At 43.7% G+C, this 27989-nt stretch overlaps 1 protein-coding gene across 8 annotated transcripts in view; it reads right to left on the reverse strand.

Moving 5' to 3' along the window:
- Positions 1–22703: 22703 nt before the first annotated feature.
- Positions 22704–27989, reverse strand: part of CCSER2 (coiled-coil serine rich protein 2) — a 47473-nt gene continuing 42187 nt past the window's right edge. For 4 of the 8 annotated variants that reach the window (XM_088129725.1, XM_025171173.2, XM_007435171.4 and 1 more), the window contains one exon: positions 22704–27767. In XM_088129725.1, the coding sequence (XP_087985851.1) occupies positions 27003–27767 (765 nt within the window). In that variant the 3' untranslated portion in view covers positions 22704–27002. The remainder of the gene's footprint in view (positions 27768–27989) is intronic. The other 4 variants (XM_007435175.4, XM_007435173.4, XM_025171175.2 and 1 more) reach the window with 2 other exon arrangements.

A 27989-nucleotide genomic window follows, 5' to 3' on the forward strand; every position in this document is an offset into this window, starting at 1 on the left:
AGACAGTTAGAAACCTATTCATAGGCGTTCAGGAGTTATGCCACTGCATAATTGTCTCATTCCTAAATGCAATTTATAATTAGGAACAATTGTGCTTTTATAAACAGTTTCAGCAGCACAAGAATAAGAAACCCTCTTTCTGGAGAGCATGGAGCCTACTTAGCAAACCATTATTACATTTGCTTGTCTGGGAACCATTCTTTGTTCTGACCAATGGAATTCTCAGAGCAAAGAATATTGTTAAATGCGCACGCGCACGCACACACAAACACACACAAAACCAATTAAAACGTACAAGGACAAATGCAGAACTAAATCAACGGCCTGATCTTAACAGCAGAGAATACAAGCCAAATTAATGCAGCTGTCCTTCAAATGGACCTAGCTGTTGACAGTCACAACTTGCACTGGGCAGGGAGCAGCATCCAATGCCTCGTTGCGTTCACTGCAACCCACTTCCCCAATCTAATACTTTTGCCCAGACCAGCTAACAGATTATCAGGTTTGCAAAAAGAGTAGCAAAAATCCAAGAGGCACACTTCCATTCTAGCTGCCAAAGCAGATAGAATTTATTTGGGCCAAAATCTACTCCGCTGTTTATTTCTCCAAGGCCTTTTTTCCATGCCAAGGAGAACATTCCCAGGGTACCGGAGAATCTCTTGCCAAGTTTTCTTAGTGGAATTTTTGAGCTACACTGACTGTTAGGGATGGGAAGAAGTGCACCTGGAGGGGTTGCCTTTTCCTGCAAATTTTTCCATCCTTGGAAAGCTTCCTTGGTTCCTGTATTTCCTGGGAAGAGTTCCCTGAAATCCTCCTTGGGGATTTAATTGAGGAGTACAGAGAGATTACCAACGTATAAAGGAAGATAAGGCACTCGTACATCATTGTAGGGAAATAGATGGAAGAACTCCAAACTTTCACTGAATTTATCCTGTTCTTTGCAAGATGCCTCAAATGCAAATTCTCTTTCATCAGATTGAATGAGAACAATTTTTCTGCGCAGCCTGAGTTAGCAAACATTCTGGATTTCGGCTGCACCTAACAGCCCCCTCCCTCCCAAGCGGCAAACAACACCTGGTGGAGATGTGATCATCAAGGCAAGGCACAGTTCTAATCCATTCCCTGTTAATAGGGCAATCTAACACGATTTCTTTCTTGCCGGACTACGTTTCAGTTTCTTCATCCTCACCCCACTGATTCTGGGCAGACGTTCAAGACAAGAACACAACAACTTGCCAGAGGGATGGAGAACAGGGGCTTTGAAAGAAAAAAAACCCGATACAACAATCTGCATAATGCATTTACTAGACACATTGGTTGTGTGAGTTGATCCAGCCTGTAGCTCAAGGCACAGGGAAGCAGGACTTCTGCTGCTGGCGGACAGGCGATCCAGAAGATCTGCAGAGCCAAAGTCTTCCAAAGGAGAAGCTCAGGCTTACTAAATATTAATTAAGGCAGACTCAGAAAACGATGGATGCAGCTCCCCAAAAGAAAAAAGGACCCAGAAGGAAGAGGGACACCAACAGTTCTGATCCCTGCTTTTGTGCAGTGAATTTATTGTGTGAGGAAAAATGCCAGCTCCAACGTTTGCATCGCGTTTAAGCCATGGAAGTTGGCTTTCGTTTTTGAAGTTAGCTTTGGAATCTCTGATGAGCACAGATGCCTGGCATTTATCAGAGTTTCTGCAAGAATATCCATGTCTAAAAATTCAAACAACATAAAAGCTAAAGGAGAAATGCCAAAAGCTATGAGTGTATTAAATAGAAAATCATTGTGCTAAATGCTTTGCTTATTTATTCTGAAGCCAGAGGAGCTTTATATGCAGTACTAATCGCACGGGGCATAATTCACCATGAAACGTCCCTCCCTGCCCATGGAATGAATGGTCATTTCATTGGAAAACTTAGCATTTATTTAGGCCCATTATTTCCAACTTCAATGCATATATTCTTGGGAAAGCAACCTTGCTGTGTCACAGTGCAGAGTTTGATTTGTGGCTCAAGCTGTGATTATTAACCAATTTGTGGCAACAACTGAGCAAAGCCAGTTGCCTAGAGATAACATGCATCTTTTCTTCCCCTTTTTTCCCTCTCTCTTTCTGTGACTTTTATCACCATTTTATTTATGTGCTAATTAGCTCTTGAAAAACATGCTTGGGAAGCATCCTTTTTAATTAAAAATGGATTGGAAGATGGAAGAATCTCCATCCAGACTTTTATTCTTAACGTCTCTTCTCTCTGTCAATCTGTCTCTCTCTTAAATATTCACATGCGTTATAATATAACTGTAGACCATCCTGGAGATCCCTCCGCACTGGTGGTACTGAGCGGCCTTTTTTTAATACGATCTGCAGCTTTGCGTGATTTGGAGGCGACAAATAAGCCTAATGCCAAACTCACACGGCAGTTAGGGCAGCCTGGACCGACCTCAGGTGCTCTGGGCAGTCCCCCAGGAGCGCCCTCAGATGTCTACCCATGAGAAGATCTGTAGCACACTGGGCGTGGACAACACGAGGCCCTCCTATTGCTACTCCATCAAAAAACTCTCTTTCCCTGAAACTCCGTCTGTGCCCAGCGGGGCCGCGTGCTACTTTAGCCAGGAAGAATTAGCAAGAGACCACCAGGAGCTGTCCGCTTTCTTCCAAACCCGCTGGACAGAAAAGGCGCGCCAATTTTGAAGAGAGCAATCCTTCGTGGGAACAACTGAAACAGGGTTTGCTTAGCGGCGATCCTGGCCACAACAGCTGGATTATCAAAGGCGCATCTCACCCCAGAACTGGAACTGCTCCCGCATCTCATCAGCCTGCAAATACTGCTCTGCTGTTTTTTAAAACCAAAAGGGACGGATCTCCCTTGTTTAAAATACGCACTTGAACTGAACCGTGCTCGTGTTGAATTTCTCATCTCCAAACCAAATCTGATCCACGCAGACTTATTTTACCTCTGAGGAGCAGAAAAGCTGTGATCTTTGCGCTTGCTTGAGACAGTGGGTCCTGTGCAAGAGCTGTGTGTGTGTCGCACAGTGGCTAAGCGAGTCACTCCATAAAAAGAGAGAGAGAGAGAGAGAGAGAGAAAAGATGACTTTCCAACGCTATTGTCAATTTTTGGCTTTCACTTCATTGAATTAGGGCTTGCGTTGCTAGATTCATGTAAGATCTGATTAGTCCTCTGAAAACAATATCACCAAGAGATGGTGGGGGCTGTTAAAGTTAGGACTCTCCTTCCATTTTTCAAGAGTTCGAGATTATTGGAAACCATAGCACTTTCGGGGGTGGGGCGTGGGGAGGGGATGCAATGCTTTCTACAATTCAATACCTTCTCCCTTTGTGATCAATATGCCTGAAGGACGAGCAGTGGAAGAGTTATGATTGCACTATTTACAATTATGAATTTCAGAGCAAGAGGTGAGAGATGGCCTTGCCTCCGGAGAAATGATAACCTGCTTTGGAAGATGCTCTCATAATCATTCCTTTGCCAGGCCTAACCTTGAACTGGAGGGAGGACGAGCATCCCTCGGGGTTTCCCTCTGCTTGCAGCAGGAAGAGCTCCTGATGGGAGTGACCCGAAGGACGTGGACACGATCATTCGCAAGGCAATGGAAAACGGACTACTGTGGCTTCCATGCTAATGATTTCAAAGGTTCTCTCCGAAGTAACCTGACTGCAGAGGTGTGGGGAGGAGAGCAGTTTGGCATGGAGAGTCTCAGAGCTGGGGAGGGTGCTAAGGTGGCACCAGAAGAGAAGAACTGCCCATTTATCAGATTATGGCAGTCGACCCTCCAGAAGAGTCAACCCAGCACTCTGGGCCCAGGGAGAGAAGAGAAAGTCTAACTCTTCTTCCCACAAGCAATAAAACACATGTCTCCTGCTTTGCCCAGTGTCAGTTCTCTCCCCCCACCCTCTCCCCACCATATCCAGGAGGCAGAAAAAGACCTTCCGGTGCCCATCCGCATGTTTCTCATGGCTGCTTATGCCCAAGCAGAGTAAATTTTTGGGGAGTTGCCCAATGTTACCGGAGGCTCTATGGAAGAAAGGTGACATACTTCTGGAAACTGGCCTGTTGTTAGCCAGAGATCTATTCCCACGAAGTTGAATCAAAGTTGTAGTGCTTGATCCTGACCCACTTTTTTGTGTGGGAAGTTTTTATCACACTGCCATGACTGCCGTCTTGACTGGCTGGACCACACACTGCAGCCACCCCTTCTTTGTCCACAGGCTTCCCACGAGCAGAGGGTCAGTGATGGACAGAAATGCTTACGATTCCCATGTGAAAAGAGGAGGAAGAAGATGGAGACACTTCCACAGATGGGAATGAGGACGTGGGACATAAAGATAAAGAACTTTCAAGGGCTATCAAATTCCATCATAAGTGTGATTAGATAGAACACACTTGTTGTAAGCATTAAATTAGAGCAAACGATGAAAGCAAACTGAAGATGTGTGTGATCATTATATTCCTAAGCTCAGTTTATAATTACGGCTTTATATGGTTAATGATAAAGGTCAAAAGAGAATAATATGCATGATGGTCCCTATTCAGGTACTTGAAAGGCTTCTTGTGCTGAAAATCTGAACTCCCAAGTTTGAGTGCTCGTAGCACTCTGTACACCGTTAGAAGACTCTCGGCTCAGTTATTGTCTCCTTGCCTCATATGTTTCCAGTCCTGGGTCTGGACTACAGGTACAATAAACTGTGGGGACTCCTGCCACTATTCCCAGAGTCACTGGAAAATCTGCTTGGGTTTCCCCTGGCTTATCCATGTATTTTCTTATATTCTTTTTTTTTTTAATTTGTTTGTTTGTTTTTAGATCCACGTGATGTCATCAACTGAATCAGCAACTGCGTGGAATATATTCCTGAACCTGGGTTTAGCAGAATCTGAGCAAATGCACACACATGACTGCCTATACAGAGAAAGTTTCTGACAACCACAAGAGATGGCAAATGGGCCCAGAGTGACTCCATCCCCCCAACTGGGGTCTTCCAGAGTCTGCTTTGAGTTGAGCTTGACTCTTGATGACTTCCATGGACATATTTCTGCAGATTTCTTGGCAACAATTCAGAAGCTGTTTTCCATAGCCTTCTTCCACAATGTGTATTCAGTTTCTCAGTCTAATGTCCATTCCCGGGACTTCTTGGTGGTCCCCCTCCAGGAATGAACTAGGTCCAATCATACTTAGATTCCAACTTACTATTTTGGGATGGTTGGCCTAGATTGGAGATGGAAACTGAACCCATTCCAGGGACAAGTCTAGATTGCTACCTGGCCCCCAGGAAAGTGGGATAACTGGAGGAATCATGGCATTGTGCTCCCTTTTCTTTGTGCAAGAAGACAAGCAAGGATAAAGCAAGCTGGGGGGGGGGGGAGGTTAGATGGTGGGGACTCAGGGGAGACCATTCTCCTGAAGCCCCCCAAGTTCAACAAGCCCTCCTGGGGGGGCGGGATTAGGCTCTAGTACCAAGGGTTCCCTACTCTTGGCAGCTTCATATGCAGTTGCTCATGCATGTAGGGATGATTAATTCTTGCAGGATACTCTCTGCAAAGGTTTTAGCAGCTGAGATGTTCAAACACTTATTCCTCAGCTTGGGCGAGTCCCCTTTGACACTACAGCCAAACCACCAGTGGGAAGGTCACCGGCTGTGTCAAAGAATATGGCCATTACAAGCAAGCTGTGCCAATAGTTATTAATCACCACAACCATCAGGGCTATCATTTCACTCTTGTTGCATCGAGACATCATTATTCAGAGAGCAGCACGGTGTGAGACTGTAGCCCTTGCCTGATGGATTTGCTCCAGACTATGAAAAAAGGGGAGTGCATGAACAGGAATATTCACACTTTCCAGAACTGACTTCCCAGGTTGCCGGACTGTGATGCACACCTGGCTGGGAGTTGATTCCCGGTCCCTACTGACTTGCCTACGTACAAATAACATAGGCTTCTTTTAAATGGCTTTGTAACTAATTAGACAACCCAGCAGTGCACTGAGTGCCTCTCTGTATTCTCTAGTCAGAAGCATGAGGGGCTGTAGGAGGAAGAATCACTGGCAGCTCCGCGTCAGAGAACTGGGGACTTTTAACCCAATTTTACAGGGCATCGGCTTTCTGTATGGAGCACAGAAAGAATCAAAAGGGTCCTTGAGCTGATCTTGCAATGGCCTGCTTGTGAATTCAGAGGCCAGTCGCTGCTGAGACTTGGCAGCCTCACCAGCTGCGCTCGGCTGGGCTCGGCTGGTATTCAGCTGGGCACGCGTGGCAGTGAGGAAGTTTCAGGGTGAGCAAAGCGAGGGGAAGCCAAGTTATTCTCTTCTATTTTTTCATAGCACCCTTTCAGGAATAGGTTTGAAGACATGGCTGGGAATCTTCAGCACTTCACCATGACGATTATGTCGCCATCCCTCTGTTTGGCTACCAACCTGTTTTTTCAACAGTTGTCTTGGATGTCTGGGTAGATACACACACCACACACAAACTGTCATTGACAAGCTCAGATGTTTTTGGTTGCCAGGCAGTGTCAATGGAGGAGAGAGCAATTTTCTTATTCTGTCATTATTCTTCAATATTTCAAACTACTAGTTGGACTCATCTCAGCAATGCTGTGTGTATTTTCCATTATCAGCCCTTCACAGCCTTTGTAAGCCACTACAGCCTTTTTAAAAAAAGGGGGGGGAGTTTTATTCAAGGAGGATAAGCCCCTGCTAGGTGGTGCCACATGGTCAGTCTTGGTTGACCTATAAAGCTAAGCAGGGTTAGAACTGCTTACTGCTTAGATGGGGGATCACCAAGAAGTCCCAGGCTATGGATTGCCAACCACAACACCCTGAAAGAAGGCAATGACCATCTGCTTCTACATCTGGCCATGAAAAGTTCGTGGATGTAACCCAGGAATCACCAGGAGTCTAGCTCCATTTAACATTGCCTCTAGGGCTACGGATAGCTACCAACCAAAATGACCATAAATTAACTCAGGATGAGAGTCAACTTTGGCATATCTGTGGGGTTATTGCATCTTTTGGACTTGCCAGAAGTCCACGCAAACACACACATACCACTTTGGATCCAGTTCCTCGAATTCCACACAGTCATTGTTGTATTGTGATATTTATGTGACAGAAGGGGGAAATTATCCAGTACAGGGAAGCAAATATGTAAAGTGCATTTAACTCAGTGCTCATTAAATTAGAATTAAATGATTTGTCTTTGGCCCAACCATGCTCATTTTATAAACACATTAATTAGAAAGTGCATTATCTTCATTATCCGTCACTAGAGTGATTGCTACGCTGTTGGATTTTGAGAAATCCTTGCAATGGGCCTTCGTTGAGCGCCCAGAAGCTGTTCAGATGACCCTTGCAGGTCATTTGGATAATATCAAAAGAAAATATGCCTCGTATTTCTGTGCCCTGACATTTTAAGATGGTCACACTGAACATTTTGCAGCTGGTGGGAACTACGTGGATCCAAAGTCCTTGTGAAAAGTTCTGGAATCAGCTGGTGACTTTTCCCATTTCTCTACCCAACCACAGCTGTGATTTGTCAACACTGGGGAGAAGACAAAGCAGGCCGGGAAAGTTGGGCATCGCCCATCCGTGGCGGCTCCAGACTGTGCCCTCTGGTATAATCTCAATTCTGTCATCTTCCTTCCTACCTGACCAGTAGGTTTCCTGAGCTGACACATAGATAGACCTCCTAGAGGTGAGAACGTCTCCTGACCAACCCAGGGCCTTCAGGCCTTTGATGATGAACTTCCTCTTGCCGTGAGGAATCTGTGGGGAAGTCCAGGTAACAGAGAAAGAGAGGGAACATCTGTCTGAAATGAAATTTTATTTCTGTAGAAATAGGTGGCAAGTCTACTGAGAACCTACCACTAGGATTTTCTGTTCTGTTCATAGTATTTCTGAAGAGTATAAAACGTTTTAATTCTTTGCATAAATTAGGAAATTGGATTGTTAGGGTCAACCTTGAAACACGTGTCAGGCATGTTCCAGAGGATTTAACATTTGTTTTGTCTTTCCCTTCTTGTTGTGATGAGAAAGGGGAGGAGGAAGAAAAGCTCCGATCTCTTCCCCCCCCCCCCAAGGAATCCTATTTGTAGAAGACCAGCACCATCTTCTGATTTGCTTGGAGCATTACATTGCCTTTTAAGGTTTTCCCTTATTACCAATCTGCATTTATCTCCTTCAACAGTCAACATTTACATTTTAACACAGTTAAAAGCTCTATTTTGCATTTTCTCTTTTCTTTTCTTTTTAAATGGAAAATGGTCCAATTCCTCTAGCCCCATGCCTTGACGCTAAATGGCAAGCAGTTGGCACTAGGGAAATTATTTCAGATTTTGCATTTTTGCTTTTTATCACCTGAAAGACTGTTCAGGCTGTGGCGGTACTATTTCTCTCAGCCCTTTATTTGGCTCATCGACCAGCAAGATTTACATTCAATGCTAAAATTAAAGCCATCCCATTATATCAATAGTTTAACCTACATACTGTAAGAATAGCTAAGGTTTAAGGAGGTAGCGCAAATGTCAGAATAGTACCAGTAGCATAGCATACTGTACCTCTTATGCAGATTTATATAGTCTTATTCATAATTGATTTTGAAAATCTATGCATGAGGTATATTATTGTATAAAACGGTATATGATGCTAAAAATGACTAAATACAAAAAGCCCAGACAGTCTGTAACATCACGTACTCTCTCTCACCCACTGTGCCTCCTGGAAGAGAAGTGGCAGCAGCAGGAACCACCGGCCATTAACCTAAAGTTGGGGAGGGGGCCAGAGTGCGAAGATCTGGAAGAGGGTTGAGACCTCCAGCCTTCCACTCTACGCGCCCAGCCACGTGGCTACACTTCTCTTTTTGCTCTGTGCGTTTCTACCCTTCACTTCTTCTCCCAGACAAAGTCTTATATGGGACTCTCAGAACTGCCTTTCTGCTAATAAACAAGCAGGAGATAGATGGAGGTTTTAACTCAAACCTTAATCCACTCAGCACTTAATAGACTTCCCTGTGGCTAATCTATCTATCTCTATCTCTTTATCAATCTATCATCTATCTGTCTGTCTGTCTGTCTGTCTGTCTTTCTCTTCATATGTGTGTGTGTGCATATCTTCAAAAATACCCATATAGTAATTAGTCTTTCCAATGTTAATTACTCTTTACAGATTTTGCTGTTTCTATGGCATCTTATTATTCCATACCTTAAATACCCACTTGTATTGGAAAACATGAAGATACATAAAACTGGTTATTTCTCAGTTCTTCCAGTTTGGAAGAGAATGATGGCCTGATTCAGACTGGGGCAACCAAGCACCCAATGTGAGAAACCTAACCTCTCATGACGGGCACCCACATCTTTTTAAAACCTCATTAGAATGAAATATGAGTCAATAGGGTGATGCAACTTCAAAAAAGGCAGATGTAAGAGCTCGGTGATAGTTTCCAAAGCACAGGATGCAACATTAACTTTATTCTGCATTAGAGACACCCCACCTCAAGTACCGTCTAGTTCTGCTGTCGGAGAAGCTGGAACAGGTTCAGGGAAGGGAGAGAAGTCCTTCAGAGCACCACAGAACAAGTTGCCAGCTTAGCCTTGAGAAGAGGGGATACTATAGCCCCCTTCAAACGACTAAAACAAGGTCATGCAGAAGAAGGTCTTTCGTAGTAGTGGATTTGAATTATAGGAAGGCAGATAACCGCTAGAAACAAACGAAGAAACAAAACCACCTTCTGATCATGGAGCTAATGACTCCAGAGAGGTGCTGGACTCCCATCTGTAGGCACGTTCAGGTGGTGTCTGGATCCCTCTGGACGCTTTAATCTGGATCCCAGCACTGGTGGGAATTGGTGATTGGGCTCAGTGGGTTAAATATTCCCTTCTAATGCTATAATTCTATGATTTTAGGTCATTCTCTAATTACTCCCTGAATTGTCTGATATTGTTTTGGCATCAGCTCCTAATAGGAAGAGAGGTTTTATTTTTGTTGGTATTATTGCTGTTGTTTCTTTTTCTTTTTTCTTTCCTTTTTTATTCACAAAATAACACTAGTTCCTTCACAGAGATAATGCAGCTATTTATCAGCAACTTTATGGGGATTCTCCGTAAAAGCAAGTGAAAAAGGCGGCAATTCTTAGAACAAACGATAGCGATTGATGACTTGTGCTAATTGACTGGTGTGTGTGTTTGTGTGTCCGTGTCCATGGTGGGGTGTTCTCTTCTACTTTTATTTCGTTAAGCTGCTTTAACCCATCACTGATTCAGAGGACGAGACCACGAAGAAGAAGGAAAAGCACCTTCGGCTCTGCCCTTAAAGCAAAACGCTGAAGCAATTAAAGTTGTAACAGGTTGTTCTTTTTTTAAAAAAAAAAAAGTGTTGCTAGGCGTTGATCTGGAGTCCCAACCATTTCAGCTGCTCCTTGGACCACGTGGCCTATTTGGAGAGCCATGGTTCGTTTCCATAAGCGCCAGCGCAGAGATGGATCTCGAACCTACTCCTCATTTACAGATGGCAGTTCCACCGGTGTCACAGCTGTTGACATCTTTATGGAAAAGGATTGCCTTTCAGGGTGCTGTCTACCCCCTCAGGTGCTTCCTGCCACCCAGCACCTGTCCGCGCAGCCCCGGAGCACTGGGCACCTGCGTGGCTCTCCTCATGAAGCCAACTTGGGTCCAGGCAGGGCAGATGAACCGCTGCTGGCCCCCAGCCCTTCGCCTCAGACCCAGTTAGGCTGGCTTCTTCCTCCCAGAGAGCTCGCGAGTAGCGGGGCGGGGAAGGGAAGGGGGGCAAGGTGCCAGTCAAAAGCTAAGTCAGACACCCTGGCAGAGACGTGATTATCTCCCTGCCGTTTGAGGCGCCCGTCGACACGTACAACATAACGAAGCCCCAAAGCCTGAAGCAGAGTCTGCCTCAAGTCCGTACCAATTACAGGAGACTCGCGCTGATGGATTTACACGGTTGCTGAAGGGACAACGGGCCCAACTGCCACGAATGGCGGGCGCAGGGTCCGTCCTGTGAGTTTACGCAGAGACCCACCCCGTGCATCTGGCTCTGCCGCAATGCCTCAAACGGCCGGCTTGGTCAGAAATGGAATTGGTCACAACAGAGAGGAAAAACTTTCGGGCTTCCCTTACATCTGCCCTTCGTCTTTTTACTGTTCCACTCCAGGATCTTTTGAAGTCAAAGCAGAGCAACCGTCCTCTAAGGGCCCTCCGCACGCATTCTTGCAGGGCTTCTCACCCCGACTGTGGCCTCTGACCCGGACAAAGCGTGCCTCCCTTTTAAGACGCCTTTTGTTCTTGCAGGGTTGGGATTAGCGTCGGATCATTGGGGTGATCTGGGTAGGCAAAGCGGGTGATCAGGGTGATAAAGCATGAAATAATGCCATTGCTTCTGCTTGTGATTTTACTTCACCATATGCTGCTTTTAACCGATGGTATTTTTATTATTTTACTGCAATAATTTATATTCTCTCATAGCACTTTAAATGAGTAAATAGAAATGATAATAAAAGGAGATGGATGGATTTTTTCTTCTTTTTTTCTGTGAATGCCTTTCTCTTCTTCTCTGGATGCGTTCAAGTGGAGGCCTGGCACCCATCCATTGGCAATGTGGATTTCTGCACTGAGCAGGAGAATCTTCTGGATGGCCATTCTAGTGTGATGGTTCTCTGGGCAAGGAAGGGCCATCGAGAATTCGTGGAAATGGGCCCAGCTTTTATTGCATATCCTCATGGAGGAGGGGTTCCTGTGACATTGGGAAGTGGGCCTATGTTTATCTAAAAACGAATGGCCGAGGACATCGAAACCCAGCATTAATTGGCAGGGAAAGATACCCAAATCTTTTTAACTGGACTGCTAAGCAGTAAGAAGAGGCGGGGGGGGGCGGGGAGTGGGAACGTTCATGTGGGTCTCTCTCAGGAAATAGATTTAGCTAAGAAACAGAGCTGTCTTTCAAACCTATAAAAAAGCTTCAGCTGTTCCATGCTGCGGATGACCCCAGCAACAGTGGTCTGCCACAGGAGAAGATACGGTCAACCCAAACTTGTGATTTGGGAACTTTTTGCATTCTGCCATGCCACTCCTTTTAGGAGAGGAAAAACAAAATAAAAAACAAACAGCCATCTGCCATGGTTCTCATTCCTGTGTCAGACTAACAAGGTTATTTAATCCAGTGTTGCTTTCCAGGAGCAAATAGCAAAATCCCTTTGGAAGTTCACAAAGATATCGGAAGCGACAGCACCTGGATTCCCGTTGTCCGGAATCTTACAGTCTAAATCAGTGTTTCTCAACCTTAACAACTTTAAGATATGTGGACTTCAACTCCCAGAATTCCCCAGCCAGTTGAAGTCCACATATCTTAAAGTTGTTAAGGTTGAGAAATACTGGTCTACATAATCAGTAGCCATCATTGCCTTTAAGAAGAAACAGGGCTGGGAGGGTAGGGTGGGGTTTAAGGAAGCATTCAGCACTCATGCCTTCCAACAAAGTCTATCTTTGTTGGTGGTGTTCATTAATCCCTCCTGAAAATAGAAGAAGTTCATGAAAGGAAGGACTTACTTATGTACAGGCGCAAGGGTAATGCGTCGCTCGGAGGTCTAGCTGGGAGGCTAGTCCATTCCCTTGACTGGTGATGTGTCACAACTTCTGGCAAACTAAGGTCAAAAGAAATTACCACACTTTCAAGCAGGTCACTGAATTCTAAGTGTCCATTAACTCCTGCTTAACCGATGATGAAGATGGCCGTATCCAAAATAACCGTGGGGGTTTCCTGAATGTTAAGGAACAGATTAATTCATTTACTGCCCACGCCATTACAGCAAAAGAGAAAATGAAATCTTTTTAATGGAGCAATTAAAGGATTATAGGCGGAGCAGACGAGCAGCGTTTTTGTAATAAAATGGACATTTTTCAAGGGACTGGTGACCCGCTTCCTACCCTGTGCTTAAAATCAGTTACAGTGATGAATGTTGGGGTGAGATCTTGCAGAAATCCAGACTCCTCTTGCACAGTCTCTTGCCATATTGTCCAGATAGTTTCATGAGAAAAGAATAATTGCACACATGTAGGCGTCAAGTCCATGATGTCCAACTCTCAGTTCTGAAGCATTCTCACGCAACCAGTCTTGGTTCAGACAAATACTTCTTTATTAAGGTGTACGTGTAGCTTGTAAACAGAACATTGCTAAAACTAACGCCTTGGGTAAACCTCCCTCTATTTATCCCCCCTCCCCTTATTGCCTGGCGTCATGACTCCTCTTCACCTGTTGTTGACCTCTCTCCTTCCTCCCCGAGCTTCTTCCTGGTTCTTTGGGCCCCAGCTGCCTGGCCGCAATCAAGCCAGTCTAAATTGCCCATATATGGTTAAGCTGCTTCCCAACTCCCCTTACAGCCATTAACAACCCCCCCCCCCTTAGTTACAAGTGGCAGAAACAAATCAATCCAACTCCCAAAGAATGCAATACAATGGAAAGCAACAACAGTTGGGTGATGCAGGTTCTGACAGTAGGCTGTTGTGTGTAATAATACTCTTTTCATGGCATTTGGTCAGCTATGCAATGGATGTCTCTGCATTTCCCTGTTCAACCCACACACCATGATATATGTTTGAGGACATTTCCACTCTGCCACCATTTTTGCTCTTCAACCCCTCAACAATGGTTTGAAGATGACCTGGGATCATCTTCATCGCTGCCAGCCTTCCAGGAACAACAACAGCAACAACAACAACAGACAAACAAAAAACAACCCCATGCTTCACTCTAAGTTGTCACAGGTCTCAAGAAAAAAAGAAAACCGTGAACCCCTACTCCACATAAAAGGAGAATAAAATGGATCTCATATACACACACTTGTATGTCCATATTTATGTTGTGTACATTTGTCCAGAACATGAAAAAATTCTCAGCAGCTCCTATGAAGGGGAGCTACAAAGCTGGCAAGGTAGCTTGAAGAGCCTTCCACGTCTGCTCTCTTCTAAAGCCAACAAGCATTTAAAACAGTATGCCCAAGTTCGACATCAGAACTCAAAACAAGGACAAAATAATATCAGAACATTTCAACCTCCCATCATACCCCATGGCGGACATGGTGGTTTGGAGAAAGTGGGACTTCAAAAGATTTTGGGTCATTTCAGAAGGTCCCAATAAACACAATGGGTTTTTAACACATTACAGTTGTGAATTGATAAGATAGTTGCCATCTGTCTGACATGTATCTGCATAACCAACCTATCTTCCCACTTCCTCCCCCATCCCCACCTCACCTCATTTTAAATCCTCCATCAGTCTAGTCCTACCGTGCATCTGATGAACTGAGCTGCAGCACATGAAAGTGTGTATCTTCTAATGAAATTTGTTAGTTGGGAAAGATGCCACCACACTCCTGTGGGTTATTTTGTTTCATTTTGCCATCACAGACTAACATGGCTTTCCTACAGAATGTACATACGAGTCATTCCTCAACCTGGTGTCCTCTATCCATGCTAAGATCATACTTTCCATAAGTCCCAGATGACATAAGCACTGGCCATGCTGACTTGGCACAAGGACAGTTGAAACCTCAACATACCCAAAAAGTGTCACCTGGGGGAAGGTTCTGGGGGCTAAGGGAGAGAACCTGCAAAACTAAACAACCTGATCTCAGGCTCAGAGCACCTTCTGTTTGGTGGTATGGCGGAAGCACACAAGGCTTTTGTCAAGCAATGGTGCAGAGAAATAGATACAGAGCCCCCCCCACTTTTTTTTGTTTTTTTGCATGACTGCACTTGAGCTCATCTAATGGGCATGTATACAATAAAGTTAAGGCGGTGATGCAATGAGATGGCATCTCCTAGCACAGATGGATTTCAGTGGTTAGGAAAACCAAAATGCAGGGAGTGGCTGGATTGTCTACAGCAGTGTTTCCCAACCAGGAGAACTTCCAGATGTGTGGGCTTCAACTTCCAGAATTCTCAACCCATCCCTAACATGCTAAGAATTCTGGGCATTGAAATCCACATATCTGGAGGCTCTCCTGGTTGGGAAACACTGGCCTAGAATACAAAAAAGTAAGTATTTGCGCTTTGACTTATGGCCAGGCCCTGTTTGACTGCACACCCAAGCTAAAAGTCTTCTGACTCAAGTTTGGCCAGAACATACCAACAGGAATATGGCTCCCTGCCCACAAGCTGTAAGAGGTGCGGTCTTGCTTGGCTGCCATAAGAGAAAGCTACTGTGTTCCAACTGGGTGGAGTGAAATCTCCAAAGGTGCAGATTGGATTGCTCACATTTTATTGAAGTAGAATAAAGGCAGCGCTTGGAGTTGAGAGCCTTTTATCAAAGCTGCCGAGTTGTAAGGATGAGAAGAGTAACTGAAAATAAATTCTGACAATGTTTGTTCTGTTTGCCTAAGAAATAACCCAAACCTCCAAAGCCCAGAAAAAATAATTATTGCCATAACTTTGATGAAAGATGATGGCTGCAGTGCCTTCAGACAGCAAAGTTATACCTGAGTGAAGCAAAATCTCAGCTGAGAAATGACATCTGTGGTTTAGCAGGAGAGGTTAATTCAGTGTCAGTTTATCTAATGTTGATGGAAGCCTAGTGCCAACCCGAATTATGAAGAGAAACACCTTCATAAAAAAATATGAACAGCCCCAGTTAAAATACCCCCATCATATTCCGTAAAGGGGTAAATTAGAGTCACAAAGTATTAGATTAAAAATTGAATCTGGGGGAGGAAGAAGCAAGTCTGAACTGTGTTAGGCTACACAGTGAATCTCTGAAAAAGAAAATTTTGAGCGTGCAGCTCAACATTAATCTATGGCATTTGAAAAGAGATGTCTATTTTTAGCAGGAAAATGGATTTGCCATTTTTATAATGGGTATGACATACACAGTTCTCACACATGAGAGTGTAGGAAGTTCCTTCTCTTCATTATGTAAACTGGACAACTGTAAATGCAATAATGCATTGTTTGGGTCACAGCTATGCTGGGCAACAGTAATGAGGGGCCCACCAAAACTGGCTGAAAATCTACTTTAAGCTCACCCAGTCACAGAACTTCTTAAGATACAACCCACTTCGTTTAATAACTAAAACTGGAACTGTTATGTTTATGTACGTATATTTATATTTATCCCGTTGAAACTTAGGATCTTCCAGAGGAAAAAAAAATAACGTACTTGTTGAAGTGTGTGAGTGCACACAAACAAAACAACTTGTTCTGTGAAATATTTGTTGACATCCATCATTTAACAGCTTCTTTTTCCTCATAGTTCATTTCAGAAGGTTGTGGTAATGATCTCTAAAAGTCATTAAAAAAGAGAAAGCAAAAGTTATAAGGGTGGAAACATTTGATCATATTCATATTTATGTGTATCAGAAAATTACTATATTTTACTTTAGCTATTCTAAGAATGGTGTCCTATTTTAGGAAGATAATCTCTATAGGGTAGGATAAAGAGGATTGATTTTTCAAGAACATCAGCAGTTTTCTAAAGAAGCGATAAGTTGAGCTGTTTCTAATGGAAACGAATTGGTGTTGATCAGAATATCTTATGCATGGTGGGTTTATTGATCTAATTCTGTTCTCTGCAGAATATAAATTTAAAAAGAGACTTCTGTAGGCTGAAGTCTCAGGAAGGCTGGTTCTTCCGTTTCACCACAACACCGCTGAAGCATTATTAAATGTCACATCTCCTTCACTGTGATGTGGAAGCAGGAAGAACATCAGTGCATCCCCAAATAGGAAGAATTTCCACTTTAAAGAATAACTTTCTGTTCTTAATAGCTCTCTCCCTCTCTTACTACTTAGGCTGTGATAGAAAGGCTTGGTAAGCCAGTCTTTTACACTTCTCCCACTGCAACTATACATGCTCTTTAACTGGACTTTAGGTTTACTGGTTTGTCCAAACCAAGAGAGACCACCATTTTGGATTTATGAAAGCTGGAATATGAAACCATGATTGGCTGGTGGTTATTTGGATTTATATCTCACCTTTTCTCTAGCTTACATGGGAATCTTTCAACAGTTTATCACCAAAGCAACAACCCTATAAAGTAGGTTGGCTGAGAGAGAAGCCCAAGGTCACCCAGTAAGTTTGCCTGACTGAAGGTGGATGGGTATCTGGACCTTCCCATCCTAGAATAATATTTTAACCATGGTAGGTTTCCCTTAGATTTAAATTCTGGCAGCTACTCCAGATTTAGATAATGTAATAAGCTTAAAACCACAGGTGATGGGGAACAAAACATGAACTCATGAATTGAGATTTTTGGCTTAGTCTGCTGTGCCTTCATCGTTGCAGCTGATGTTATTTGCTCGTAAATTTTATTTTCATATCATCCAAGAGAGCTGTTGAATGTTGAGCAGAAGTGACAAAGTTTCCACTAAGTTATCATCTGCATCATCATGAATGTGTCAGCTTTGATTTGTTTTGCTTACACTACAGACAGTAGTTTCATATGCTTGATTTTTGTGAGGACCTTTAACCAGGAAACTCATGCTTGAATGTGTCAGATTTAAGGAAGATGGGACTTCTGCTGAGGACCACCGGGCATTGCTGATGTGCTGTGTTTCTTTGAGAAGGGCAACAGATTGGAGAGGGAAGGGAGGAATAAAAAATCTTAATGCCCAGCAGAGCTTGAAAGGAGTCAGAAATTCTTCTGCAATTCACTTTTAATAAAAGGCAGCAGGGAATTAGAAGCATTTAACTCCAATCTTAGCATGCTTGAAAGTCATTTCCAAATCTCACATAGACAATGTTGTCAGTGTTTCTCCTAAGAATTCATCAAGAGCCCAACCGCTTGACCTATCTTCTGCTTGCTGTATTTCATGCTTTCATTCCAACACTCAGCGAGCCAGACCAGAGGAGAAACACTGAAGTTTGGACTGAGTATTGCAACCCAGAATTGCTCTTCATTTTTAAAAATAGCTCCTGTCATTCCTGAAAATAGTTCCTATTTTAAAAATAGTTATCTATTGATAAATAGATGTGATCAAATGAAAATCACAGCTTAGTTCACCGGTGATGAACTTTGCCAAATTGCTAGAACAGTTGGTCCTGCTTGGGCCAGAAACTCTCTTTGTGCTTCACAGAAGCATGGTTGCTCTCATTCATACTTAACGTGTTTGTCTTGACACATATAAACCCAAGCATATTTCTTGGAAGTAACGCCCACTGCATTCAGTAACATTTATTCCTTATGCTTATGATTTCCCAAGCCTTACGTTCCATCGGCTTAGCCAGCATCCTGCCCCTGTGAATCTTCCCCGATCGCTGTCAAAAACTGGATGGTTCCATAAAAGTGCAATGCGCTGTAATATGGAAGAGGACATGAGCTCCAGCTTCAACCAGGTTCAACCTCTGGGTAACATGAATGGAAAAGATCTTTGCCTTAGACCTTGGACAAATAGTGCAGTCGAAGCCATCTTGATCTGCTCCAACAACGATGCCATATGTCTCCCTTAACGTAACTTAACATAAGTGTAAAAACTCCCTGTGTTTACACGGAATGGGACTGCAATTCCCATAATTCCTAGTCATCCATGAGGGGGATGCATTCAGTCAAGTGTAAAACTAACTTCCTTCCTCCCTTCCTCCCTTCCTCCCTTCCTCCCTTCCTTCCTTCCAGCATTTCCATGTTGTTGTGCTAGAAAAATCTAAACTCACTGGATTATAGATTATACTGTGTTTCTTAGGATTAAGACAGACGCCACAAACTTGAGGGGAACATTTTGAGCTAAATGTTGAATGGGGAGTATGAGAGAGAGGTAGTTTAGTGTAGAGGTAACGCCAGTTTGGTGCGGTGGTTAAAGCACCAGACTAGAAAGCAAGAGATCTGAGTTTATTTATTTTATTTATTTATTAAATTTTTTCAACCGCCCATCTTCCCCCAATGGGGGAACTCTGGGTGATTCACAACAAACATTAAAAACATAAATATATATAAATACATAAAACCTTAATTAAAAACATTACTAAAAAGGAGGAGGAGAGTCCAAGAGGATGAAAAATCTAAGGCTGAAGGCAGAAGGCCTCTATGGGGCTAGCCATCGCCATGCTTGAGGTATTCCCACCCCATCCCAGGCCAGGTGGCAGAACCAGGTCTTCAAGGCCCTCTGGAAGGCCAGGAGTGTGGGGGCCAATCGCACCTCCGGGGGCAGGATGTTCCAAAGAGCGGGGGCCACCGCAGAGAAGGCGGCAGTTCTAGTCCCACCATAGGCACAAAGCCAGCTGAGTGACCTTGGGCCAGTCACTCTCTTTCAGCCCCAGGAAGCAGGCAATGGCAAACCACTTCTGAAAAACCTCACCGAGAAAACTGCAGGGACTAGTCCAGGCAGTCGCCAGGAGTCAACATTGCCTTGAAGGCACACGCATGCACAAAAAAAAGTGTGTGTGTGTGTGTGAGAGAGAGAGGGGGGGATCAAAACTGGGTATGATTTACACGACCTCGGTGATATTTGGGGAAAAGTGGTGCGTATGTGCTATATTAATAAATGTTACCCCACGGTCTGCAATTTGCCAGAGACGTGGAAGAGACTACAGACATAACTGCTCCATTATTAGCCAACAGAACACCACTTTTTAAAACAGTTCTGAAACTCTTGCCCAGAAAGTAGACCTACGGTAGTCTTTTAATATTCCCTATTTTGGAGCAATTGCTTTCTTAGTTCAACAATACTTACTCTCAGTTGGGAAAAGACCCCCCCCCCCCCAATGATTAAACATAGGAAGACAAATCCCCTGGACACCTTGTGATTAGGGTGACTGAGATTGAAGGCATTCAAACCAAGGGGTCTTGCTATTGAATGGAAGTGATTGAACCAAGCTTCTTCATCCTTCCTGAACTTCCTGAACTATTATTCTACCATGGCTGTCCCTCACAGTCTTTTCTAACAAAGTGAACTGTAACTATGAACCTCCCAGCCAGGAATCTCCATTAACAAGCTGCTCGTGCTGGGCCACACTTTATCTACGGCTTGGGTTAAAGCTAAACAGCCATGATTTGGGGGCTGTGCAAACCACCCTTTGACATCTGGAATAAACCTTAAGTATGTCTACATGTTGGCTTCCTCCAACGTATGGCAAATTGGGAAATTTCTTCAAGTCCCATGCATTTTTTTGGTGTTTTTTCTACAGTTTATATATCCTTTACTTCTCATTTCTTTTCTTAGGGCATGTGCAAAGCCAGCAATACACACCAGTTTATAGTGGTCTTTCTCAACTTTGGATGTGTTGGAATACAATCCTATCATTCCCTGCCAGGGTGAATCTGGATTTGTACTTTCAGCCCATTTGAAGAACATTGGGTTGAAGGCGGCCAGCTTTTCAATGCATGGTGTGGTCCATAAGCTCTGTTTAGAGCAAGGAGTAAGTTCTCCCACCCCACAGTATTAAATGTCCCTCTCCGTTTCTCCTATCTCCATGGCAATTAATTATAAACCCAACTGGCTAGAAAGGTAAGAAGGCAAAGAATTACATAAATTAATATGCCTTCTCTTTCTCATTTCACACACCCCTGTGCTCAGCCAAGCTGTCTCTTCTCCCAGAACAACGGCCGTGTCTTTCTGCTGAATTATCACCGCTGCGGCTCAGCATTGGGCCTGTGGCAGCTGAAAGGAGGGGCGAGGAACACAGAGTCAGTCCGAGTGCCAGTGCCGGAGCTGCGCCCTCCGCCCACCTCCGCAAACGGGAGAGGCGTGGATCGCATCAGCCGCAGCTGTAACGTTGACAAGAGCCCAGGCACTGGGCTGGCGCACCGTTCTCGACACAGGCAGTTATTTCGCCCATCTTGCAGAGCTGACGTCTTCTCGTTTGCTGGCATTAGAGTGCCCTCTGCTGCAAGGCTCTGAAGTGGCACTTCAGCATCACGGAAAACTGGGGACATTGGAACAAGCTTTCAGGACCACCTCAGATACTGCATTTCTCCTTAGCTTTGTTGGGGCACAAAGAGCAAATCAAGTAGCCACCCTGTTTGCACTTCTATATGAACGGCAAACCTTGCTAATAGTTGGCTTACTTAGGTGTTTCCCAAGCTTTTGGTAGTTGTTGTTGTTATTTGTATAAAGTGAGCTTGTACTTAATCCCCCCTAACCCAAAAGCTTATTTCCAGGATACAGTCTGCACATTAAGTGTAAACTTGAGGGCCACAGCAGGCTTTGAGTGGCCTCCAAATTGGGTGGCCCAGGACCAGAATGAAGGAGGGGTTCAGAGTTCTGAAGGGGTAAAACAGGTATCTTAAATCTCCATAACTCTCAATCCACCTACCTCAAGTGATCCAAAATTGGACAGCACTTATTCTGAAGAAGTTCCAGAGAGGACTGGATGTGGACCCAGAGGCACCGAGATGCAGACCTTGGCTCATTCGGTAGTGCTACCCAAGTGTTCATTGGCCTGACCAACCCTGCAGAAGAGCGAGGCTGAAAGGCCATTCAGATGAAGACCTTCTACACAATAGACAGCAAGCTTTCACACATGGCAAAAGTAAAACTGCCAGCAGCATGGCCAGTGTGGAGGGTGCCAGGAGCTGAAATTCAACAACCACCAAGCTCATTGTTTAGCCTGCAAACTTTCTTTTAGGGTAGGTCAAACTATAGTTCTGATGGTACGGAAAGCACTAGAGAAAACTGGATTTATCTCCTTAAAAAGGCATAGTACAAAGGTTTGGATAAAGATAGAAAGAATATTATGTATAATCACACTGCGTGAATAACCCAGATTCACTCTAAATTAGAGGTTCAGGATTCAAATAGGGATGATTAGATCTGAGCCATTCTGAGATTCAGCTGGGGGGGGAGTATCACCCCTAGGCTATATTGGAGAAGCATCTGCAAGCCTACTGGCTACGCCGCTTCCGTTTTTCTATAACCATACTAAGGATGTCTCAGCAGACTGCAACCCCTGCCCCACTTAACCTGGGTGCAGGAGCTAAGTAGGACTGGCCTTGGTTTGTGTTTGGAGGAAAGACTTCCAGGGAATCTGGGAAGCTGACAAAAGATTGTTGAAGCCGAGGTCAAATCAAGTCCCATACGGCTGCTGAGAAACCTACGCAACTGTCCGTGAAGGCTCCAGGTGGTGAGTCAAAGACTTTTCCTTTGGCCAGTAGGGCTGTGGCGGGTCTTACACCTTTCAAAACCATCTTATTTCTATTCAGCAGGTGTGCTATGAAAACAGAGCAAAAGAAATCATAAAATGGCTGAGAATCAAGAGGGCAAACACAAATTTAACATTTTACTCAACTCCAAACCAATAGCCTACGACAGACTTGCAGCGTGAATCCATGGTAGTCACTGAGCCAAAACTCGGGGCGGGGGGAGGGATTTAGGAAATCGTTGGAATATTAGTTTTAAGTTGGTAGTAAGTATGCAGTTAGACTGAGAGGACAATTCTCTAAGACAGTTCCCATGGAAAGGGATGTGTTGGGAAGCATCTTCCTGGCTAACCTTTCAGTGCTATCATGGCTAAAGGGAGAAGCAAAAAGTGCACAGAGAACAGAATGAAACTCACTTCGTGAGACCAGCATAAGTTCTCCTACATCTGGAAATTCCTCCTCCGGTTTTACAGAGCCATTTCCACTGATAACACTAGGAGGCAGAAGAACCGTGATAAATGCAGCGTTCAGAAAGGGAACGCTTAGCTTCTCCCAGACTCTGTCCAGCATGCACACACACACACACACACACACACACAAAAACACAGCCAATGGCAGTTAGCACACCAGACACTTGGAATTAGGAAGTTTATTCACTAAAGCAACACTGAGGAAAGTCTTTACATACAGGCTTTTGAATCACCTTTACAAGCAGGTTCCAATATACAGTATTTATCTTTTTCTTTAAGTGAAATACTACATAATAAGAGTATTTTGCAGCTAGTACTCATTTAGTACAAATACTAACACTGTAGTTAATATTAATTGTGGTGCTTTTGAGATTCACATAGGCAGTGAGCAGCTTTACCACAGCAGTGATCAAAGTAACTTAGTGTCTTAAGACCCAACTATAGAAGAATCCTCTCTAACCATGATCGTGTTTCAACAAGGCACTACTCACTGACACGAAAATCCCACTGAAGTTGAACAAGCCAAAGGCAAGTACAAGTTTAAATCTAGGGGTCTTCAAAGGGGTTACACTTCGCTGGACTATGTCCATCATATTTGGAGAACCACTACCATCAGATGAAGGACAGACCAAATGGAATTGTCCCTCCAGCGCCAGGATCCTTCTAGCGGTAGCAGGTTTGTCTACCAAAAGCAGAAATAACGCAAAAAGGAAAAAGAAAAATCAGCCTCGGGCATGCTAATCCACCAGCATATGAAAGGCTTCATGAACACAGACAGTGTGGCACATAAGGAACCAAGGAAACCATGGTGCCCTTCAAACGCAGCATTTGAGAGCAAGAACTGATTTAGATGCAGACCATTTGCAAGTCACTGTAACTGGATTTCAAACCCCTAAGTTTGCCTGTGAAACACCTGAAATACGCAATGCTCCTTGTTTGTACAAGGCAGGTGGTATTTATTGCGGAGTAATTTTTTTTTAAAACAAATAAATAATCAAATCTAAATACAAAGGCAAACCTTAGTTTTGGCAAACGTCTTTGTGGTTTTCTCTTTGAGGAACAGCATAGAGAATGTGGAGGTTAAGCAAGTTGGATGCTTAACAGGACAAAGCTTTGCAGGACCAGGTTGTATAGGCATGCAAGCTACAGTTCCATGAATATTATTTTGGATAATGAAGAGGCAGAGGCAGGGACAGGAGAAGGCTAGACACACTTTATGAGCTGAATCATTCGTGGAAACCTTACGTTTAGAAAACCTGAAACATGAACATTAATACACACTGAAAACTATTTCACTGCTTCAGCCATGGGTATTTAAATTGAGGCACAACTCCAAGCTACAGAGCTCATCAAGTGCAAATCTGTTTTGTTCCATTTCCACTTCATTATACACAACGGAGTAGTTTAATACTTTGGGAATTATTGCATAATGGAATAGAATCCAATGGATACAATGCATGTTAACAAAGTAAATGTAAGAAAGATCCCACATTTTTTCACTTTAAACAAATGTTCCAGTCAGTTGAAGCACGCACTTATGGCCACTGGGAATCTGGCTGCTGATCTGGCACCCCATAACGCACCTTCTACCAACCTGAATGAGCCTTCAAGACACACTGCACACCAGCTTTGAAAATAAGAAATTCCTCTCATCCCCTGGACATCCTAAACATACATTAGAACTTCCTCTGATGCAACTGCATTCAAAAAGGCTGGTCCTGTCAGTTCTAAAAGGCAGACTCATAAACAGTGGTAAAAACTGTTTGCCCAGTAACCGCCTGAAATTATGAGGCAGGGACCCAGGGCATCTCAGCCAACCTCCTCTAGCATTCAAGTTGCCTCAAGACACAGTTTAGATGACGATCATCAACCGTACATGCAACCATCTGCTACTATCAGCCTGCTTCTTAGTGGCCAGTCTGACAATACAACTGGGAGCAGAAGGCTAGTTTTATCTCCAGGGCTTTTTTCTCATTGAGTGATTTAAGTAATGCATGGAAACATGAATGAAAAAATACTAGTTGAAGGCTTCCTAGTGTGAGTTGATCCCACACTAGTGTGTACCTAAATACTGGTACAGATGTAGAAGTTCAGTCTGATGCAATAGCTTTTATAAGCCAGTTTACAGTTATTACTTGCCATTGAGAAGTGGAACAATTCTCTTTACTGTTTTTCAGCCCCTCTGACTATACAGTTACCCCTTAGCGGAGAGGCAATTTTTTGTACTCTCTTCTTTGACAAGAAGCATTCGCATACTGATAGAGACAAGAAGATGGCATTAAATATTGGGAAAACCATCAAGAAGTGTCTGACCACTGGCATCCAGAGGGAGTCAAAAGCAAGATGGTGGTTGCAGCAGTGTGATCAAGGCAACCACCGACTTGTCTTCTTTTGATCCCCTCTGGATGCCGATGTCTGTGTGACCATAAAGGATCGTTGCATTTATAGTTCAGAAAGCCAGCCCTCTCTGCCCCTCGACTCCCACTGTATCTGTAAGCTTGCTTAGACAACTGCTGTTCAGCTTGACAGGGTCCATCTGCTCTGACAGAGAGCCAAGCTGATTAACCAGTGGTTCAGCCACAATTACCTGGACTGATGTGCTTGTCAGCCTGGATTAAATAACGGGCAGCTAACATTAAGACAGAAAACCCCTGCCTGTTTTGAACACAGCCCTCCTTTAACTGCTATCCCTGATCACGAAAAAGGCAACGGAAGCTTAAAACATTTCTGCCACTTGAAGAAAATGATTTTTCATCAAGAAAGCATTTTCCAGTTAACAGCAGCAGCCGAGAATATTTCACTGCATACCTTCAAGGTTTACAAGTGACACAAACACAGCTAACTGCTCTTGGTCAGTCTTTTGATGATAAACTAAGTTGGCTGCATACATTTCTTACTTATCCTTCCTGAGGGAGGCAGCGGTCCTTAAGAAAAACCAGCACTACTTTTCCCTGGCTCACTTTCCCCTACCTGGTGCCCTCCAAAGGTCTTAGATACAATTTCCTGCCAGCCTATGCACGAGCCAGGTTGATTGACGGAGATCTAACCCAACGTATTTGGAGGGTACAAGATTTGGGAACGTTATCTTTTGTTTCTTTAAGGATGCATTTTTCTATAAGAATTATTATTTAATATATTAAACAGAGCTCAAAATCAATGCTGTGGTGTATTTATTTGCACAAGTTTTATTTAACACTTTTTAGAGGCAGTTTTTGAAAATGCTACTTCAAACAAGTGTTCTCAGACTGATACCGGAGTAAGATTTCAATACAGTTAAACCAAATTTATGACTTTCATTTTTGTGGCTCTGGCTAACTCTAGAAGTCATGGAGCCCTTCCCTCCACAGACGGCATATCTGGTAGAATCTCTGTCTCCAGCGACTTTCTATCATTTTTCACAAAGATTAAAAAGTGTTGTCCTTACGACTTCCCAAGATTTCCCCAAGTGTGTATGTGTGACTGTGTACATAAATGTATGTGCATTTTAAAAATAGGGTTTAAAAAACATAAGCTTTATTATGAAAAATAATTTTTGAATCCCTACATGTATGGCAAAATTTTGTGCAAACATTCCAAATGGACTTCTTGAGATTTTCAGTTGTAGAACTTAATAAATAACGTTGCCATTAAGCAAGCCTTAAAAAGAAAATCTACAAGCTGGCAGTCACAGACTCATTATCTCCAGAGTCACATCACATGCCATTTGACAACCATCAGTACAAACAAAAGTTTGGGATATATATTAAATACTGTTTTTCAGTTATACCATGATAACTGATTAACACTATGTATTCTACAGGTTATCTACAACAAATGGGTAATGGTTTAAATATAAATATATCCATTTCACCCTGTGAAATTTTGTTGCCACTTGTGAACCATGAATATAGACCCCAAAAACAAAGAGAACAATTTGGGATCTTCCTTGCGAAAACATACAACCTCCATTAAATATTAAATATACATCTTTTACACAGTTTGGGGTTATAAATAGAAGCAATTTGCATAGGCCTCTTGAGATACAGAGAAAGACTTATGGCTAAAGAGTAACATTAAAAATAGAGAAAAAGGAAAAAAAGATCAACAATATAATTTGTCCATCACTTATTATTAATGCCAAACCAAAAACGTAGCCTTAGTCATCTATCATTTGGGGGGACATCCAAAGGATACGATTTCCGTCGGCAATTTCCTGGACAAAGGAGACAGCACTCTGGCAGCCAGATCACAACCGGTGCCCTCGGGAGATGTCACAGGCTCTTGCAGATCACGGCTTGAAGAAGCGATGCACATATTTAAATAGGGTAAAACCGAGATTAGACTATTGGGCGTCAGAAGAAGTGCAACATTCGGTGCTTCCATGCTCTTGCTAATGCCTCCTGACCGAGGAGGCCAGGAGAGGGGAGGGCAAGCAGCGACACAACACAGGACACAGCAACGTACATGTGCAAGTCACACTTGGGCTACGTCTTTGGTTTAGGGAGTCGGGAACGCCGATGCAAAGTCACGCCGTCCCCAGGACGAATGGCTGCATCTCGGTTCTGCGTAGCTTCTTTTGCTTGCATCGGTTGCTTTGAGTGGCTGGCCTGAAACCGCTGTTGCTCGGAAGCTACCATGGTTTGGGGATCTGTCATCTGCCTGGGGCGGGAGGAAATAGCCGGAGGGCGAAGTTTAGAGGCCCTCTGATTCCTGCCACTCAGAAGAGAGAGACTGGATGCTGACTGCGGTCGCGCTGGGCTGCTTGACGGAGGTGCAGGAGGGTCGTTTGGAGACAATGCTGGAAGAGGCACTGGCGCGTTCTGCTTTGGGGCTCTGAGAGCTCTTGACGTCTTTGGCGGTGAAGCCTGGTTTGGCCTTGAGCAATGACTTTTTAGAGCTAATTTGGTCTGCGCATCCTGCGTAGTCAACTGGGTGGAGGGGGGACAAGACTGCAGCATATTCAGTTTTCTGCCTGTTACTTCTTTAGCGTTTTCTCCAACTGTTTCATTCTTGATGGAATGTGCGTTCGCCAGGGAGTCGTCATTCAACTGTGTGTTTAAAGTGCTCGGTTCATGTATGCTGTCAGTGCCGGAGCCTAGGGCAACGTTTTTATCTTCATGGCCAACATTTTTCTGTTGGTCCTGATGAGGGGGTTCACTGTGGGCCACGGTGCGTGATGTTTTTGCTAGTTTTCCCTGGGTGAGGTCTGCGAAACGGGGAAGGTGGCTGGAAGGCTGTAGTACTTGAGGCTATAGAAGAAACATTACATGCCAACAGATTAGGAAAAGAATTAATGAAAATCTAACTGGTCTGTAAAAGTGCTTAAAAATTAACTTTTGTCTTTAAAGTTTGTGTGCAAAGGGCAAAGGAAGCAATATTTTCCAAGCCGGTGCAAGGACACCAAAGGAATAAACTATCACAATAAAAAGTCATTATTATATTTACTGTATGTATGTATGTCTGTAATGTAT

The sequence above is a fragment of the Python bivittatus genome, unplaced genomic scaffold (assembly GCF_059951505.1).
Source record: "Python bivittatus isolate LINGU-HERP-01145 unplaced genomic scaffold, Pbiv_v1 ctg000050_np1212, whole genome shotgun sequence".
NCBI classification, from domain to species: Eukaryota; Metazoa; Chordata; class Lepidosauria; order Squamata; family Pythonidae; genus Python; species Python bivittatus.